Source organism: Capra hircus, chromosome 19 (genome assembly GCF_001704415.2).
Source record: "Capra hircus breed San Clemente chromosome 19, ASM170441v1, whole genome shotgun sequence".
Taxonomy (NCBI): domain Eukaryota; kingdom Metazoa; phylum Chordata; class Mammalia; order Artiodactyla; family Bovidae; genus Capra; species Capra hircus.
This window is the reverse complement of record NC_030826.1, coordinates 49961715-49979621: the sequence shown is the minus strand read 5'-3', so window position 1 is coordinate 49979621 and position 17907 is coordinate 49961715. Positions and strand designations below refer to the sequence as shown.

Sequence of the window (17907 nt, the reverse complement as noted above, 5' to 3'; positions counted from 1 at the left end):
GACTTTGTCCAGAATCACCTGAATGTCATTCTCGTTTAAGCCGAGGTACCTAGTACGGAACTTGGATGCGCAACGTGTTCTCTACGACCACTCGACTGGCCCCCAGGCGACCCTGTGCGCCACCTGCGGTCTACGACCCAGGCTCCGAGCCAGAGGGGCTGGTCAGCTGAGGCCGCATCGTCACGAGGAGCGCCGAGGAAGCCTCGGCCAGCCCCGGACTCTTCTCGTGCCCGCCGCACGGGCGTAGGACGTGGGAGCCGCACTAGCCGACGGCCTTTGTCTGCCTGGGGGGGCCACTGGGAGCGGACACCAGGCGGGGCAGGCAGAGCGGGCAGCGAGGGCCTAACCGAGGCTCCCGGCCGCTGCTCAGAGGCCGCGAGCTCAGGTTAAGCAGGTGCCCTCGGAGTGGGGTGGTGGGGTGGAGGGGCGCGGGTCAAAAAGGCCAGAAGTTCCTGCCTGGGGAGCTGGGAGATCCGAACCAGCGGGGACCCGGCTCACCGCCCGCGGCGAAGAGGGTCGGGCCTGGGGTTCGAGTCGTCGGGGGCGGGGTCGCCGGGGCGGAGGCCGGAGCGGAACCGGGGCCGGCGGACGCCGGTTTGGGGTGGCCCGCGCCGGGGGGAGGGGCGCCTCACCGAGATAGATGTCTCCGAAGGAGCCGCTGCCGATCTTCCGGCCCAGCCGGTACCTGTTCCCCACTCTAAGCTCCATGACGGCGGCGGCGGGACCGGTTTACTCCTGCCCTCCCGGCCGCTTCCTGGGTCTGAGCTCGGGGAGGCGGCGCCGCTGCTGCCGCTACTGCGGGTCCGGCTGCCGGCTCCGCCCCCCTCACGGCCCCGCTTTCACCATCGCTTTCCGGTCGCCCCGCCGCTCCCAGCGCCTCAATACGGGGCGGATGGGACAGTTCGAGCGCCGCCGCCCCTGTCCCGGCCTCCGCCGGCCCCGCTCGCCCTCTCCCCGCCGCGGATGGACTCGGATCTCCCGGGCCTAAATCTCCCTTCAGCTGCCTGAAGGAGCCGCCGCCATCGCGCTGTGACGTCACTTCCCCTAGCAACCCAGTGGGGCGGGGCTGCGCAGGCCGAGGGGCGGGGCCGCGGCTTCGGGCGGAGGGGCAGGCGGCGAGACCGCGCAGCCTAGGGGCAGGGCTAGGGGCGGGGTTAGGGGCGCGGCCGGGGCCTCGGGAGAGAGCCTGGGTGAGGGCTGGGCCTGGAGCCAGTGCTGTGTCGCGTAGTCGCGACTCACGGGTGTCTCGGCCAGTCCTCCCCTTTCCTTGCCCCCTGCCCACCCCCGCCCAGCAGTCCCTGGCCGAGAGCCCCTTGCCTGGTCCCTTTCCGCATGCAGGATCCACGTGCTCTCGCAGGGACTTCGTTTGTCCCCGCAGGTGTCTGGGAAGCCAGCGTCTCCTCGCGACAGGCATGGAACAGGCTTCCAGGCACTGCCCTTTGCCGGAGGGAGAGAGGGGACAGCCTGTCTCTCCAGGCCCCAGACCCACGCCGTTGGGACTCTCGGCGGCTGGGGTGGTGGGAGTGGGGACGCCCTTCCCTGCACAGGTGCCTGCAGGAAGTGACACAGGCCGGGACACAAGTGTGCACAGGTTTCTTGGGCTGGCCAGGGCGTGCACTGTGCAGTTCCCCTCCCACCCTATGAGCCAAGCCCCGGGCCTACAGCAGGCTCAAGGGCCGACAGCAAGCTCAAGACTCTGTCGGAAGGAGGAGCAGTCCTAGGACCTCTGGTGTCAGGCTGAAAGGTGAAGCTGACGTTACCGTGGTTCAGAGGATGAGACCTGCATCGCCTGCCTCTCCAGTTCTGTCTCCTGGAAACTGGATCTCCGTTTTCATTTAATCTGCTTTGGCTCTTCAGAGAGGCCCCTGAACCAAAAGGAAATGAGTTTCACCTGGATTCTTCTCTTGGCCTATCTCCTACCCCAACCAAAAAGAAGGAACCATGAACAAGCTGTTAATGCATATTTTTGGACAGCCAACAGGCATACTACTCTGAGCACAGGGGTTACATAGAGGTGTGAGTGAGATAGCTGCACAGGCTGTTGATTCTGGATTATCATCTCTATTATGCAGAGGAGGAAACTGCCTGGTCTCTCCATTCTCAAGTCTTCCCTCTCCACCACTCTGCCTCAGTAGTGCAGCCCCTGTTTGAACACTATTGGTGGTCAGGTTGGATGAGCAAGCATCAGTTCCTGAATGTTACATAGTAGTGCCGGAAGACAGTATGAGAGGCTTCAAGGCAAACTGGGGTCAACCATTAATGAGTGGTGGGCAATCAGGACCATGTCATATCCATGCACAGTGGTGAACCTAGTTTCTCAGTCTTAGGGGGTTGGGAAGATTTTTGGCAAACTAGTGAAAAATAGCCTTGCTGGCAGAATATGCTGTTGAGGTGCCCAGTCCCCCCATCAGAGAAACCATGAGTGCAGGCTAGAAACAGAAAGGGGCCTGGCCCCAGCTTCCTGGAAATACTGGACTGGCCACTCCCTTAGCTGCCCTGTGGCTGATTGCTGGTCAGCAGTCCCCTGCTGGGGCCTCACTGTCCTTTCTCAACAAGAAGCTGCAGCTCTTTGGGCTCCTCTCATGCCCCAGGATTCTGCCTGCTTCTCCTTTTCCCTCCGCCCCCAGAATTGGTCAGGGTAATCCCATGGCCATCTGCTGTGTGTGCCTCAGTTTCCCATTTGTGAAGCACCCTTCCAAGGGCCAGGGCTTGCAGAGAAGGCTGTGCAGTGAGAGCTGCTTCCCCACTTCTGGCCTCCTGGGACGGGGCCTAATACACCTTCGGGAATCACAATGCTCTCTGTGTTCATGTTCTGCCCTCTATCCTTGCTCTTGTGTGATCCTGAGAAGGTCAAAGTCAGTGTCCTAGACCCTCCCTTGGGGCATGGTATCAGGACCAGGAATAACATGGCCGGAAGGCTGGCATGTGGCCTGGAGTCTGCCACATACGTGAGTGTTCTTTTTGTTGGAAATGGCCTCATTAGCAACCCAGCTCAGGCTGATTCCAAGCTGACACCCAGGTTGCACCTGGCATATAGTAGGCACTCAGTAAACCCTGACTTCGTGAATGACTTGTATGGATGAACTTCCAGCTCCTAGGCCAGGCCATTTCCAAGCAGAACTGCCAGGTTCAGACCCCACTTTCACAGCCAGGGTGGGTTTCAGTGCGCCCCGCCAAGACTCATGATTCTGCTTCCAGCAGGGACACTGACTTTACCAGCACTCCCCCGCAAAAACTCACTCACACTCAGGTTGCCCCAGGTGTGTTCCTCAATGGGCTGGGGGTCCATCTGCCTCTGCCCAGCGTCTTTTTATTTTCATCTAAAACTGCAGAAGGAAAGTCTTATCCAAAAGGCTGGGGAGTAGGGGCTGGAAGGCTGGAGGCCTTTCACCCGACCCTCTCCCTCCTAGCCCCTCTCTGCTGCCCAGATTTCCCCATGGGTCCCTGACACTGCTTTCCATCCCCTGCGTGTCGCTGACAGAGCCCTGCGTCTCTTTGTGCAGACCATCCCCGCTCCACCTGGCGCTGCAGTTTTAATGCACTTCCAAACACGTGGTCCCCTTTGCTTTAACCCAAACTCCCTGTGACTTCCTGGGTAGGTGAGGAAGCTTCTGAGGGAGGGGGCTGCCCAGCCTGTCCTCTGCCCTCATGTGAAAGCAGAGCGCGAAGGAAGCAAGCTGAGACCTTGTGTGTCCTGGTATGCAGAGGGTTCCTGGGCTTCTGCTGGGTACGACTGTGCGCCTCTGTGAGTGGCTTTATCAAGATCAAGTTGATAAACCGCAATTCACCCTTTTGGAGTATACAATTCATGTGCAGTCCAGTGGTTTTTAGTATATAGCAACCACCATCACAGTCAATTTTACATTTTCATCACCCCCAAAAGAAGCCTGTACCCACACCTACTCCTGCATGTCCCATGCATGAATGAAGCCATTGTGTTCTCTGAGGTCAGACCAGGGCTGACATCAGGCTGCAAAGGTCTGCATTTTCCTGTCCCCTGAGAGCACACACCTCCCTTATCCCATCCTGGCATCATGCTGTGGGTTGTCAGACCCTTTTGGGGGAGAGGGATAGATACACACCCCAGTCTCCAGAGACACAAGGCATATGAATGTGCCTGTGTCCTTGGAAGGACACCTGACCTGGGCCTGGGTAGGATCTGGGAGATGCTCTGGGTCCTCTGGCTGCTGTATCTCACTGTAGCCCCATACCTCCCAGCCACTGCCTCTGTTCTCCTTCCTCCTCTGGCTAGCTGCTCTGGCTTCAGGTAATTTCTGTCCCTGAGCTCCCCTGACCTCCCTGCTGTGCCATCTTCAGCTGACTGACTGGTCTTGGTCCTTGGTTCTTTTTCTGCCCCAGGTCACGGGTCACTGGCAAGAGTCAATTAATGGGTTAGGTGAGAGAGTCAATTCCTACGTAGGTTGAAAAGAAGTCCAGGGTCCCCAAGGAGGAGAAAAGGGTCTGGGGCTCTCAAGGAGAAAAAGACAGATGTTTTATTCTACATTGCTTTGTTTTCAGTTCAAGTCGCTCAGTCATGTCCCACTCTTTGCGACCCCATGGACTGCAGCACACCAGGCTTCCCTGTCCATCACCAACTCCTGGAGCTTGCTCAAACTCATGTCCATCAAATTGGTGATGCCATCCAACCCATCTCATCCTCTGTCGTCCCCTTCTCCTGTCTTCAATCTTGCCCAGCATCAGGGTCTTTTCTAATGAGTCAGTTCTTCGCATCAGGTGGCCAAAGTATTGGAGTTTCAGCTTTAGCATCAGTCCTTCCAATAAATTTCCTTTAGGATGGACTGGTTGGATCTCTTTGCAGTCCAGGGGACTCTCAAGAGTCTTCTCCAACACCACAGTTCAAAAGCATCAATTCTTTGGCCCTCAGCTTTCTTTACAGTCCAACTCTCACATCCATACATGACTACTGGAAAAACTATAGCTTTGACTAGATGGACCTTTATTGGCAAAGTAATGTCTCTGTTTTTTAATATGCCATCTAGGTTGGTCATAGTTTTTCTTCCAAGGAGCAAGTGTCTTTTAATCTCATGGCTGCAGTCACCATCTGCAGTGATTTTGGAGCCCCCAAAGTAAAGTCACTGTTCCCATTGTTTCCTTATCTATTTCCCATGAAGTGATAGGACCAGATGCCATGATCTTCGTTTTTTGAATGTTGAGTTTTAAGCCAACTTTTTCACTCTTCTCTTTTACTTCAACAAGAGGCTCTTTAGTTCTTCTTTGCTTTCTGCCATAAGGGTGGTGTCATCTACATAACTGAGGTTATTGATATTTGTCCCAGCAATCTTGATTCAGCTTGTGTTTCATCCAGCCCAGGGTTTCTCATGATGTACTCTGCATATAAGTTAAATAAGCAGGGTTATTTAAATATATAGCCTTGACGTACTCCTTTCTTGATTTGGAACCAGTCTGTTGTTCCACGTCCAGTTCTAACTGTTGCTTCTTGACCTGCATACAAATTGCTCAGGTCAGGTGGTCTGGTATTCCCATCTCTTTCAGAATTTTCCACAGTTTGTTGTGATCCACACAGTCAAAGGCTTTGGCATAGTCAATTTTCTGGAACTCTCTTGCTTTCTTGATGATCCAATGAATGTTGGCAATTTGATCTCTGGTTCCTCTGCCCTTTCTAAATCCAGCTTGAACATCTGAAAGTTCATGGTTTATGTACTGTTGAAGCCTGGCTTGGAGAATTTTGAGCATTACTTTACTAGCATGTGAGATGAGTGCAATTGCGTGGTAGTTTGAGCATTCTTTGGCATTGAATTTGTTTGGGATTGGAATGAAAACTGACCTTTTCCAGTCCTGTGGCCACTGCTGAGTTTTCCAAATTTGCTGAAATATTAAAGCAGCACTTTAACAGCATTCTTTAGGATTTGAAATAGCTCAACTGGAATTCCATCACCTCCACCAGCTTTGTTCGTAGTGATGCTTCCTAAGGCCCACTTGACTTCCCATTCCAGGATGTCTGGCTCTAGCCCAGTAATCACCCCATGGTGGTTATCTGGGTCATGAAGATAAAAGGTTTTTTTCTACTTTGCTTTGTTTTAGTCAGTATAACAATGTATCTTTCTCAAGGACATGCTTCTCCTTAACAAGTTTTTCTGACTAATCTTGTTATCTTAAGACATATGTTGTGGGGGTGGGTCTGGTAAGACCTTTCTGTTAGTTCTGATCTTGTTAAGATGTATGTTGTAGGAGTGGGTCTGGTAAAGTATACAAGGCCTTGGTAAGACTAGTGAGTGGGAGCACTTTCTGTCCTCAGAAGCTTTCTCTGTCCCCTTTTCACTTTAATAAAACTCTGCTACACGAAAGTTTTTGAGTGATCAGCCTGGTCCCTGGTCCTGAAGCTAAATCTTCTTCAGAGATCACAAATCCGACTTTGTTCACCATAAGCTATCATAGGGGCCAAGGCTATTTGCAAATTGTATCCACCTGTGGTTTCCCCTTGGTCAGAGCTTGGGGCAGCCCAGGGTCACCAAGGAGGGGTTTTGTGGCCCAGGCTCACACCCTGGAGGGAAGGCTGACCTGATGGCCACCTTCCTTGACTGGCTCCTACCGGAGCACCCAGGAGTAATTCTCCTCCTTTCTGCTACATGTCAACAAACCATAGGAATGCTGATTCATGTTTTTCCCTTAGAGATCATCATTACATCATTACAAGATGCAGAAACAGGCCCAGAGAGGCCATCTGACTAAAATTCCGAGATTTTCCAGGGCACCTGCAATTTCGACGTCTCTGTGATTTTAACAAACGCCAAGAGATTCAAGAGAGGATGGGATAACCAAAAGATGAAAGCAACCCAAGATGGATAAAGGGATAAACAAAATGTAGCACAGATAGACAGGACACCTGGGAGATATTTCAGGTTCAGGTCCAGGCTATCAAAACAAAACAAATATCACAGTAAAGTCAGTCACCTGAATTTTGGGGTTTCCTAGTGCATTTGAAAAAGGCTGAGCGCCAAAGAATTGATGCTTTTGAACTATGGTGCTGGAGAAGACTCTTGAGAGTCCCTTGGACAGCAGGGAGATCCAATCAGTCAATCCTGAAGGAAATCAACCCTGAATATTCATTGGAAGGATTGGGGCTGAAACTGAAGCTCCGATACTTTCACTACCTTATGCAAGGAGCCAACACATTGGAAAAGACCCTGATGCTGGGAAAGAATGAGGGCAGGATGAGATGGTTATATGGCATCACTGACTCATTGGTCATGAGTTTGAGCAAACTCCAGGAGATAGTGAAGGACAGGGAAACCTGGGATCCTGCAGTCAATGGAGTTGCAAAGAGTCAGACATGACTTAGCAACTGAATAACAACAGTGCATATGAAAGCTGTGTTTACACTTTTTCCAGAGAGGAAATGTAGATGGCCAACAAGCAAGTGAGAAGATGTTCAACATCACTAATCATCAGGGACATGCAAGCAAAACCACAACAAGATACCACCTCACACCTGTCAGAATGGCTATCATCAAAAAGAATACAAATAACAAATGTTGGTGAGGATGCGGAGAAAAGGGAACCCTGGTTCACTGTTGATGGGAATATAAATTGGTGCAATCACTGTAGAAAACGGTATGGAAGTTTCTCTAAAATCTAAAAATAGAGCTACCATGTGACCCGGCAATTTCACTTCTGGGTGTAGAATATAAAGAATATGAAAACACAAATTCAAAAAGATACAGGGACCCCAATGTTCATAGCATTATTTACAGTGGCCAAGATATGGAAGCAACCTAAGCGTCCATCAACAGATGAATGGGTAAAGAAGATGTGTATACAATGGAATATTACCCGGCCATTAAAAAGAATACATTTGAGTCAGTTCTAATGAGGTGGATGAAACTGGAGCCTATTATATAGAGTGAAGTAAGCCAGAAAGAAAAACACCAATACAGTATACTAACACATATATATGGAATTTAGAAAGATGGTAATGATAACCCTGTATGTGAGACAGCAAAAGAGACACAGATGTATAGAACAGTCTTTTGGACTCTCTGGAAGAGGGCAAGGGCCGGATGATATGGGAGAATGGCATTGAAACATGTAAATTATCACATGTGAAACGAATCGCCAGTCCAGGTTCAATGCATGATACAGGGTGCTCGGGGCTGGTGCACTGGGATGACCCAGAGGGATGGGATGGGGAGGGAGGTGGGAGGAGGGTTCAGGATAGGGAACACACGTACACCCATAATGGATTCATGTCAATGTATGGCAAAACCAATACAATATTGTAAAGTAAAATAAATAAATAAATAAATAAAACTGGAAAAGAAGAAGAAGATGTGTATGTATGTATAACGGACTATTGGTGGCTCAGAGGGTAAAGCATCTGCCTGCAATGCAGGAGACCTAGGTTCGATCCCTGGGTCAGGAAGATCCCCTGGAGAAGAAAATGGTAACCCACTCCAGTATTCTTGCCTGGAAAATCCCATGGACAGAGAAGCCTGATAGACTACAGTCCATGGGATTGCAAACAGTCAGATAAGACTGAGCGACTTAATAAAAAAAAAAAGAAAGAATTAAATCTTGCCATTTGTAACAACATGGATGGCTTGGAGGATATTATGCTAAGTGAAATAAGTTAGACAGAGAAAGACAAATACTGTATGATATCCCCTATATGTGGAATCTAGAAAATATAACAAACTAGTGAATATAACAAAAAAGAAACAGACCCACAAAGATAGAGAATAAACTAGTGATTACCAGTGGGGAGAGGAAAAGGAGAAGAAAAATATAGGGGTAGGGGACTAAGAAATACAAATTATTATGTATAAAGTAAGAAATATGGATATATTGTACAACACAGGGGATGTAGCCAACTATTTTATAATATAAAATAATAGCCATTTATTTTATAATAGCTACAAATGGGGTATAACTTTTAAAAATTGTCAAACACTGTATTGTACACCTGTAGCATATAATAATTATGTACAACTACACTTCAGTAAAAATTATGTTTACGCTATTCTATAGTCTATTAACTGTATAAAAGCATTATGGCTAAAAATACCCCAATTTTATTTAAAATTTTACTTATCTTTTGGCCACACCACACAGCATGTGGGATCTTAGTCTGCAGACCAGAGATGAAACCAGCGCGCTCTGCATTGGAAGCACAAGGGGAAGTGTGAGGTCTTAACCACTGATGGCCAGGAAAGTCCCTATACCTTAATTTTAAAACAATGCTGTTGAAAAATTGTGTCCATAGACTTGCTCGACACAGAGCATAAATGTTTAAATTTGTAAAAAAAAAAAAATGCAGGACTTCCCTGGTGGCACTGTGGATAAGAATCTGCCTGCCAATGCCAGGGGCATGGGTTCAATACCTGGTCTGGGAGGATTCCACATGCTGTGGGGCAATTAAGCCTCTGTGCCACAGCTAGTGAGCCCACGCTCTAGAACCTGCAAGCTACAACTACTGACCCCGCCTGCTGCAGCTACTGAAGCCCTCGAGCCTAGAGCCTGTGTTCGGCAACAAGAGAAGCCTCTCAACAGTGAGAAGCCCACACACTACAAGGAAGAGTAGCCCCCACTCACCACAACTAGAGAAAGCCTGCCCAAAGCAACAAAGACCCAATGCAGCCAAAAATAAAAATAAATGTTAAAAATGCAATATCTGCAAAGCACAGGAAAATGAGGTGTGCCTGTACATACAACAGAATATCATTCAGCCTTTAAAAAGGGAGGAAATTCCAACAAGTGCTTAACATGGATGAACCTTGAAGACATTATACTGAATGAAATCAGCCAGTCACAAAAGGCCAAGGACAGTCTGATTCCATGTACATGAAGTCCCTAGAGCAGGCAAATTTATAGCGACAGTCAAGTAAAAGTTCCCAGAGGAGGGAGAGGGGAAGTTAGTGTTTAATGGAGACAAAGTCTCAGTTTAGGAATGTGAAAAAGAGCCTGGAGATGGACGGTGGTAATGGTTACACAACAGCATGAATGTACTTATTGTACTTAATGCCACTGAACTGTACACTTAGTGGTTTAAATGGTGAGTGTATGTTATGTATATTTAACACATTAAAAAAAAATCCATGGATTGAAAAAGAGACAGAGGGGAAGAGGGGCAGAGGAGGTTCCAGGGGACTTGGGACCCTTCATCCTAGAAGACTTGCCCCCTTCAGCACCTGCTCTTTCTTACCCCTCCCCTGCACACAGCCCCGCCCACCTTCCCCGCCCACCGTAACTCTGATGGCTCCAGTCTTTCTTGCTTTCCTCACTTGGGTGCCAAGAGCTTCATACAGCTGCAACAGTATTGTGCTGTGTGCTCGGGTCTTGCTTGTTTGTTTGTGTTTTAACTCTGTAACCGAGACTGTGGATGAGGCCACAGGTGCCGTGGAGATGGTGCCAGGAAGGGGGCAAGTGGGCCAGCCCAGGGCAGCCAGCCCAGGGCAGCCACCAGTCCAGGACACGATGGTGGCTTCGTCCTCTTTGCTGGTGGGACCACAGATGCTGAGACCAGCATCCCCTCCCATCAGACCCAGCACCAACGAGGCAACGATGCAGGGGGACAAGGACCCGAGCCCAGGAGTCAAAGAGGAAGATCTGCCAGAGGAGGCCGTGCGAACATCCCACCCCTCTGCTCCGACAAAGAAAACCTGTGTGCACACATTTGAACACACACACACACACACTAGTGTGCTCACATGCAGAGTGGACTCCCTGTAACTGAACTAGAAAAATGAACTGAAGGAGAGGTGGCTATCAAAGAACACCTGGATGTCCAGGTAGAAGGAACACCTCATATCACAGAGGGAAAATGTAAGGAGAGGCAAAGCACACAAGAAAAGGTGAAAGGCTTAGACCTCAGTTGTGGATGGAGTCCCAGAGGGGCAAAAGCAACAGGTGGTCAGTGCAACCAGGAGCACTGGATAGATAATAGAACATATCCCAGAAGATCCAAGGCTGCAGGCATGCTAGCCCTGGTGAGCTCCAGGCAGGCCAAGGTAGGCCCCACCCAGCCACATCCTGGTTAAACTCCTAAACCGCACGGGTAAAGAGATTTTCAAAGCTTCATTGAGAAAGAGGTTGCTGACAAAGGAAAGACAGTCAGATTGGCATTGGGCTCCTTATGTGACCAGAAACCTGCAGAGGTGGGGGAAGAGCATCTTTGAACAGCTTGGACCACTCCCAGAACTCATGTGCCAGCACCTGACAACCTGAGCCCAACCAGAAAGGGGCCCAGAGAGGCCTCCTGGTAAACAAGAATGAGACAGAGCCAGATCTCTGGGTGGAGACATAAAGGAGCCACGAGAGCTGTGCTGAACTGTCTTTCCCCTAGCCCCGTATCTGTACATATGCACGCCCGCACAGACAGACGCATTGTGCGTGCCTGCATGTGTGCGCCTGTACATAGGTGTGTGTGTATGCACACCACAATCACGGATACATGTGTGCTTTGGGAGTTCACGTGTGTACCTGCACGCACACACGTGCACAGACATACATGCAGATGTGTGCCCAGATACACACGTGCACATACATGTGGTTTGCATACATATACTCGCATGCATGCTGGCATATAGCTGGAAAATAGGTAGTGGTCATATCTGGGGACCTGGGGGAAGTAAGTGTTAAAAATAAAGATCCTTGATACATAGAGGTGGCTGCCAAGAAGTCTATCAGCAGACTGAAAGTGAAGGTTAGTCACTCAGTCATGTCTGACTGTTTATGACCCCAGGGACTGTAGCCCACCAGGCTCCTCTGTCCATGGAATTCTCCAGGCAAGAATACTGGAGTGGGTAGCCCTTCCCTTCTCCAGGGGACCTTCTTGACCCAGGATTGAACCCAGGCTTCCCATATTGCAGGCAGACTCTACCAACTTAGCCACTGGGGAAGCCACTATCAGTAGGCTAGCACTACCAGATCTGAAATTGAGGGGAAGGGGTCAGGGAATAGGCTCCTCCCCAGCTCCCATGATATGTGATTAGGAGGGGGAAACAGGAAAGATTGTTCCACAGATTTCATCTTGTTATGGGGTGCAGGGTGAGGAGTAGAGTGTCTTGGTGAGAAAAATAGTTGGTGTCTTCCTTTCAAACAACAGCAGAAAAAAAAAAAAAAACCTGTGCTTATTAACATCAGGAAGGGGAAGGAACATCATGGATGAATGGAAAATACTGCAGGGCTTCCAGGGCAGCAGCAGAGTGCAGGGGAGCCCATGTGGGGAGAGGAAGGAGCAGGGAGGGCCAGGAATGGCTGGGCAGCCTGAATCTGGGGGCCAGAGCAAGAAGCAGCTACGACTTCCTCCCCACTGTCCCGAGCCTCCTCTGAGAAAACTGCTTTTCCAGGCCCGATGGGTTTTCTGGGCAGATCCGTGGTTTCTGGCCTCTTCATTTATCAAAACCCAAGTCCCAGGGGGCTTCCCTGGTAAAGAATCTGCCTGCCAATGCAGGAGACACGTGTTTGATTCCTGGTCTGGGAAGATCCCGCAGGCCTCTGAGCAACTAGGCCCATGTGCCACAATTACTAAGCCTGTGCTCTGGAGGCTGCAATTACTGAAGTCCTTAAGCTCTAGAGCCCGTGCTCCCCAATAAGAGAAGCCACTGCAGTAAGAAGCCTGGGCATCACAACTAGAACGTAGCACTCGTTCGCCACAACTAGAGAAAGGCCCAAGCAGCGACGGAGACCCAGCACAGCCAAAAATAAAAAATAAATAAAAAACAACAACCCCAAGGTAGTTAGCCTTCCAGAGATCCCAGGTCCAGTCTCTCGCTGGCCCAGGTCGCCTACAGCTCTGGGTACTGGAGGGGACAGTCCCTTCATCTCCTGTGTCTGCTTTTTTACCCCGGTGGTTGGAGCTGGAGAATGGATGCTTTTGAACTGTGGTGCTGGAGAAGACTCTTGAGAGTCCCTTGAACTGCAAGGAGATCAAATCAGTCCATCCTACAGGAAATCAGTCCTGAATATTCATTGGAAGGATTGATGCTGAAGCCGAAGCTCCAATACTTTGGCCACCTGATGTGAAGAACTGACTCACTGGAAAAGACCCTGATGCTGGGCAAGATTGAGGGCAGGAGGAGAAGGGGATGACAGAGGATGAGATGGGTTGGATGGCATCACCGACTCGATGGACATGAGTTTGAGCAAGCTTCGGGAGTTGGTGATGGACAGGGAAGCCTGGTGTGCTGCAGTCCATGGGGTCACAAAGAGTTGGACACAATTGAGCAACTGAACTGAACTGAACTGGAGCTGGAGGAAGAACAAGGAAAGTGGGCAAAGTTCTGGACCCTCAGTGCTCTCTGTGGGGCTGGGTATGCCACCCACCAACACCTGCTCTCTGACCGACCTTCTCCTGAGTCCCCACAATGAACCAGTGTTTCTTGCCTGAGTCGGGGAGGGGTCGTGCTCCTAAGTCCCCAGCCCCTTCCAGGTAGCCACCTTCCAGTCCGCAGCCCTGAATACTTTGAGATCAAATAGGTACAGACTGTCTCAGTCAGGCCTGGATGGATAAGCTGAGTAACAAACAGCCCCCAGACCTCAGGGACAAAAAGCAAGAGTTTCTTGCTTATCCCCCATCACGGCTGGGAGGAGACTCTGCTTGTCAGTCATTCACAGGCCCAGAGAGATGAAGCAGCCGGTCTCTCAAAAGGCAGAGCACATGAAGAGACCTCTGAGGGTCGGCAGGGGTGGGAGCACCACTTCCACACACAATTCACTGTGGCCCCTCCCCATCCAGGGCCCCGGCGTGCAGTCCAAGAGCTGAGAACTCTCTCTTGGGGCCCTCATCTGAGCATTGGGAAGAGCTGTCTGAGAGCTGCTCTTCTGGGCCTTCCTAGTGGGGAGGAAAGCTCCCCTTGGGCTAGCTGGGGGCATAATGGGTCCAGGGTTCCACTGCCACCAGGACAAGCACAACCAACCTTCATTTTTCTCCCAGGGTAGAGGGGGAGGGGAAGATCAGCCCACAAGAAGTGCTCACTTCCTCACTCTTCCCTGAGACCAAGGTGAAGCTGTGCTTCCTTCGTGGGAACACACACCTTGGCTGATGGAAACCACCTTTGACCTTTAAACAGTAGGCCTACACATCAGCCCTCTCACTCTCTGCTCCAAGCTCCCACTCTCCCGGGGTGCGGCCCAGAGCCTGGACTGTCTCCATCACCCTGGGGTCACCATGCAGCCTGCTCTCAGCCTCTCCCCTTCCCTTACTTTAAGAACTTGGCTCCCTGTTACTGAAAGGCATGTCTTTTCTGCTAACAGCTTCTCCCTGGAAGCAGGAGGAGACCCTGGGGTTAGGGCATGATTCTAGGGCTAGCATGGGGATCGTGGGGACCACGGCAGGGCCTGCCTCAGGGGCCACAGACCAGGCCCAGAGTGCAACCACTCTGCCTGTGCTTTGGGCCTGGCTTCTCCAGCTGCATCCTTGACTCCCAGCCTCCGGGGCATCTCAGACAGCAGAGTGCCCTCCAGGCAGGGGTGCTTTCTTCATCTCAGTCCAGGGCCAGGCCCTCCTCAGGAGCCTCCTGCTCAGATCCTGGTGCAGGTTGTGACCACCCCTTGCCGCCAGTTAGTATTATCATCCCCACATAATTAACCAAACTTGCCCAGTGAATCCCTATCTAGGGGACCAAACCCACCATTGGGAAGTGAACTGTGGAGCTCCAAGACAGGCTCCAGACAGGCATAGCAGGGCACTGGGCTATGGTCTCTGGCTTCCAGCAGCTTGTGTGTGTGTGTGTGTGTGTGTGTGTGTGTGTGTGTGTATGTGTGAGTGTTTCCCAAAGAGCTAGCACGCAGCCACTGGCCAAGGAAAACTCCACAAAATACTGGGGTCATCCAGGGTCCCCGGCCTGACAGAGGACCCCTGGGATTGGGCAGAACAACCTTCCAGGCTCTGGGTGCTCTGTGACAGCCTCATGACTCATCAGGTAGAGGTGTGCAGCCCTGACCCATACCAGGAAGGAAACGGAAGTGAGTTCATGCCACCAACCAAGCTCCCACAGTCAGCCCAGGCCCAGGCCAGACGGGTGGAGGCCAGAGCTGGGCTAGGACTGAGGGGTATTTGCTGTAGAGGCAGCCACTAGCCATGCATAGCTATTTAGCTTCATTAAAATGAGGTAAAATAAAGACCCAGTTCCTTGGTCTCACTAGCCATGTTCCATATGCTCGATGATGCCTGGATTAGACAGCATAGAACAGAGTATTTCCATCATTCCAGAAAGCTCTCTTGGGCAGGGCTGCTGGAGACCAGGGGCCTCAACTGGTGTGGGGATGGGGTGGTGGTGGGGCAGCGTTTGGCAATGTTGGGTTATCACAATCAGGGGGTCACTGGCACCTCATGGGTGGAGGACACTCAACATCCTACAGCGCATAGTGTACACCCCCCGCCCCCCAGTGAGAATGATCTGGCTCCAAGTGTCTCAGGGGCCAAGGTGGAGAGCTCCCTGCCCTAGATGGAGCCCAGCGCCTGATTAGCATCTCTGCCCACTGACTCCCACGTGGGTCCTTTACCTGGGCTAGGTGAGGGTGGGAGCTTGGAGGAGGCCTGGTGGATGGATGGCTCTACTGTGCCAGCCTCTGGTGGGGGTGGGGGGCATGCTCAAGGACATCCACAAGTGTGTTGCCCTTCTCTCTGTAAGGCAGGGGCTGGACATTTGGAGTTCTGAGCCTCAGCTCTGTGGAGGCGTGGGGAGGGGCACGCTCAAGAGGCGACCGGTCACCTAGGTTGGGTATGGGTCATGTCTTCCGTCTTTGTGTTAGCAGGCCCAGCTCGGGAGCGCCCCAACCCCGCCCCAGCCTCTCTGGAGGGCAGGGACTTGGCTACACAGCCTCAGCAGGTCCTCAGCACTTGGACAGGACAGACAGAGAGCCTGCAGGCGCTGAGGCAGCAACCTGGCTCTGAAAGCAAATCAACACTGACCTTTGAGCCCAAGCTCCCCACCCGCTCTTTGTGGTTCCCTGTTTACTTTTCAGCCTGGGGAGCTGGTTTCCAGCCTGGATCCTTGGCTCAGGCAGGCCTGTAAAGAGCAGGTACTTCCCAGGGCTCGCACTGCTGTCACCCATGGTCAGTGGATGCAAGAGGGTTCCCCCAAAGTGGTCCCCAGCCCTATTCCTGGACAGGAAGCAGGTCCTTACAGCCTCTCTGGGGTCCAAGGGCAGCACCCCTTTGGCCCCCAACCCTGCCCCAGCATGAGTAGAAGGGTCTCTGGAGGTAGCCCCTTCTGCAGGAGGCCTTTCTCCTGGGTTCTCACCTCTACTCTTGGCCCAGAGCCTGACCCCACCACTCTTTGTCCACTGTCATCTCCTGTAGGCAGATCGGGAGTGTCCTCTAGTTGGGGTCTAGACCTGCTCCTGCCCCTACTTGTCCATACAGCTCCCTTGAGAGCCCTCTCCTCCTCACCCTGGGGATGGGCAGGGCTGTAGATGCTGTCCCAGCTTCCAGGAATGGCAGCCTATGGGCAGGGAGTGATGCCCACACGGCTGAGGCACCTGCGGTTTTAGCCTGGACAGAAGGAAGTTGGGGTCACCCTCAAATCCCCTTTCTGATGAGCTGCAGCTGCTGGCTTTTCTCTGGCCTCGGGTGGTCTCCCCTTTCTTGTGGCCACACTGTGTGCCTCGTGGACAGGCCAGCTGGTAGAGCCCAGACCCCTCGCCTGCCAACCTCTGTATCTCCAGCTGTGCTATGTGACTGGGTAGTGAGTCACTGGGCCGAGATTCTGCCCCAGGTGGGCAAAGCCTTTATGGGTGCCACCAGTGAGCTGGTGACCACAAGCACTTCCAGAACACCCCTTCTTCTGGGGCCTCACACACCTGGAAGGTTCCATGGCACAGTCCTTGACAGGGTGGGGGCTGGGGTCTCTGACATCAGAGGGGCCCTCCAGCCAGAACACCCCACCATCTCAGCTGGCAGAAGGTGTCTGGTTGAATGACCCAACCCCGGCCAGTTTGAAACCTGTTCCCTTGGGAGTCCTCCAGGAGGAGTGCCCTGGGAACTGGGACAAGAGCTGAGGATTCTGGGGTCAAATCAAGGCTAGACTTGGAGTGTTCTCAAATGAGGCTGAGGACACCTGCCTAGGAGTACAGGGCAGAGGTGGAGGAGAATGTGGTGCAGGGTCTTACAGTATGCAGGATGCACAAAAGGGCAAGAGTCACGACTGTGGGAAATAATCTCTGTAACATTGAGAGAGGGATGGGGTGGGAAGGGCAGCTGACTCAGGACCATCTCTGCTCCAACCAAGCATGGCTTCCAGAAATGCAGTTTAACTCATGGCAAGCCCAAGAAACAAGAAGGAGAAAACACAAAAAGAAATTGGAAAGGGCAGAGATCAGTGGAGGAGGGAGAGAGTAGGAAGAGCGGAGATAAACAAAACCCTAAGCTGGTTCTCTGGAAGAACAATCACATGAAAACACTCTGGCAAGAAAGAAGGGGAGAGCACGACACTGCGAATAAAACATACAAAGAGGGAATAAATGCAGACACAACACAGATTTTAAAATAATAGAATTAGGGACACTCATAAACTAATAAAATTGAAAACCTAAATGAAGTAGATAAATCTTAGAAAAAAAATAATCACAAAAAGAAGGGCAAACAGCAATAAACTAAAAAGTGATGGTCCAAGCCCTCCTCTCTCTCAGTCTGGAGCCCAGGCTGCTTTGTGAGTTGAGTCCCACCCTGATTCCAGGGACCAGTTAATTCCTGCTTTGGACAAAATGTTCCAGAAAGTGGAAGAGTGTGGGATGCGTCCAGCTCACTGTGTCTGGCTCTGAACCAGACAAACGGGAAGGGAAAACGAGAGGCCCATTCACTCAGGAACGTGGGTGCAAAACATCTGAAATAAAATGTTCGGCCCAATTATAGGGGGCTTCCCTGGCAGTCTGGTGGTTAAAAACCTGTGCTTCCATTGTAGGGGAAGTGGGTTCTACCCCTGGTTG

At 51.5% G+C, this 17907-nt stretch overlaps 1 protein-coding gene across 3 annotated transcripts in view; it reads right to left on the bottom strand.

Moving 5' to 3' along the window:
• Nucleotides 1-1041, bottom strand: part of CSNK1D (casein kinase 1 delta) — a 36178-nt gene extending 35137 nt beyond the window's left edge. The window contains exon 1 of one of the 3 annotated variants that reach the window (XM_018065410.1): nt 633-1041. In XM_018065410.1, coding sequence (XP_017920899.1) covers nt 633-708 — 76 coding nt within the window. In that variant the 5' untranslated portion in view covers nt 709-1041. The remainder of the gene's footprint in view (nt 1-632) is intronic. The other 2 variants (XM_018065411.1, XM_018065412.1) reach the window with 2 other exon arrangements.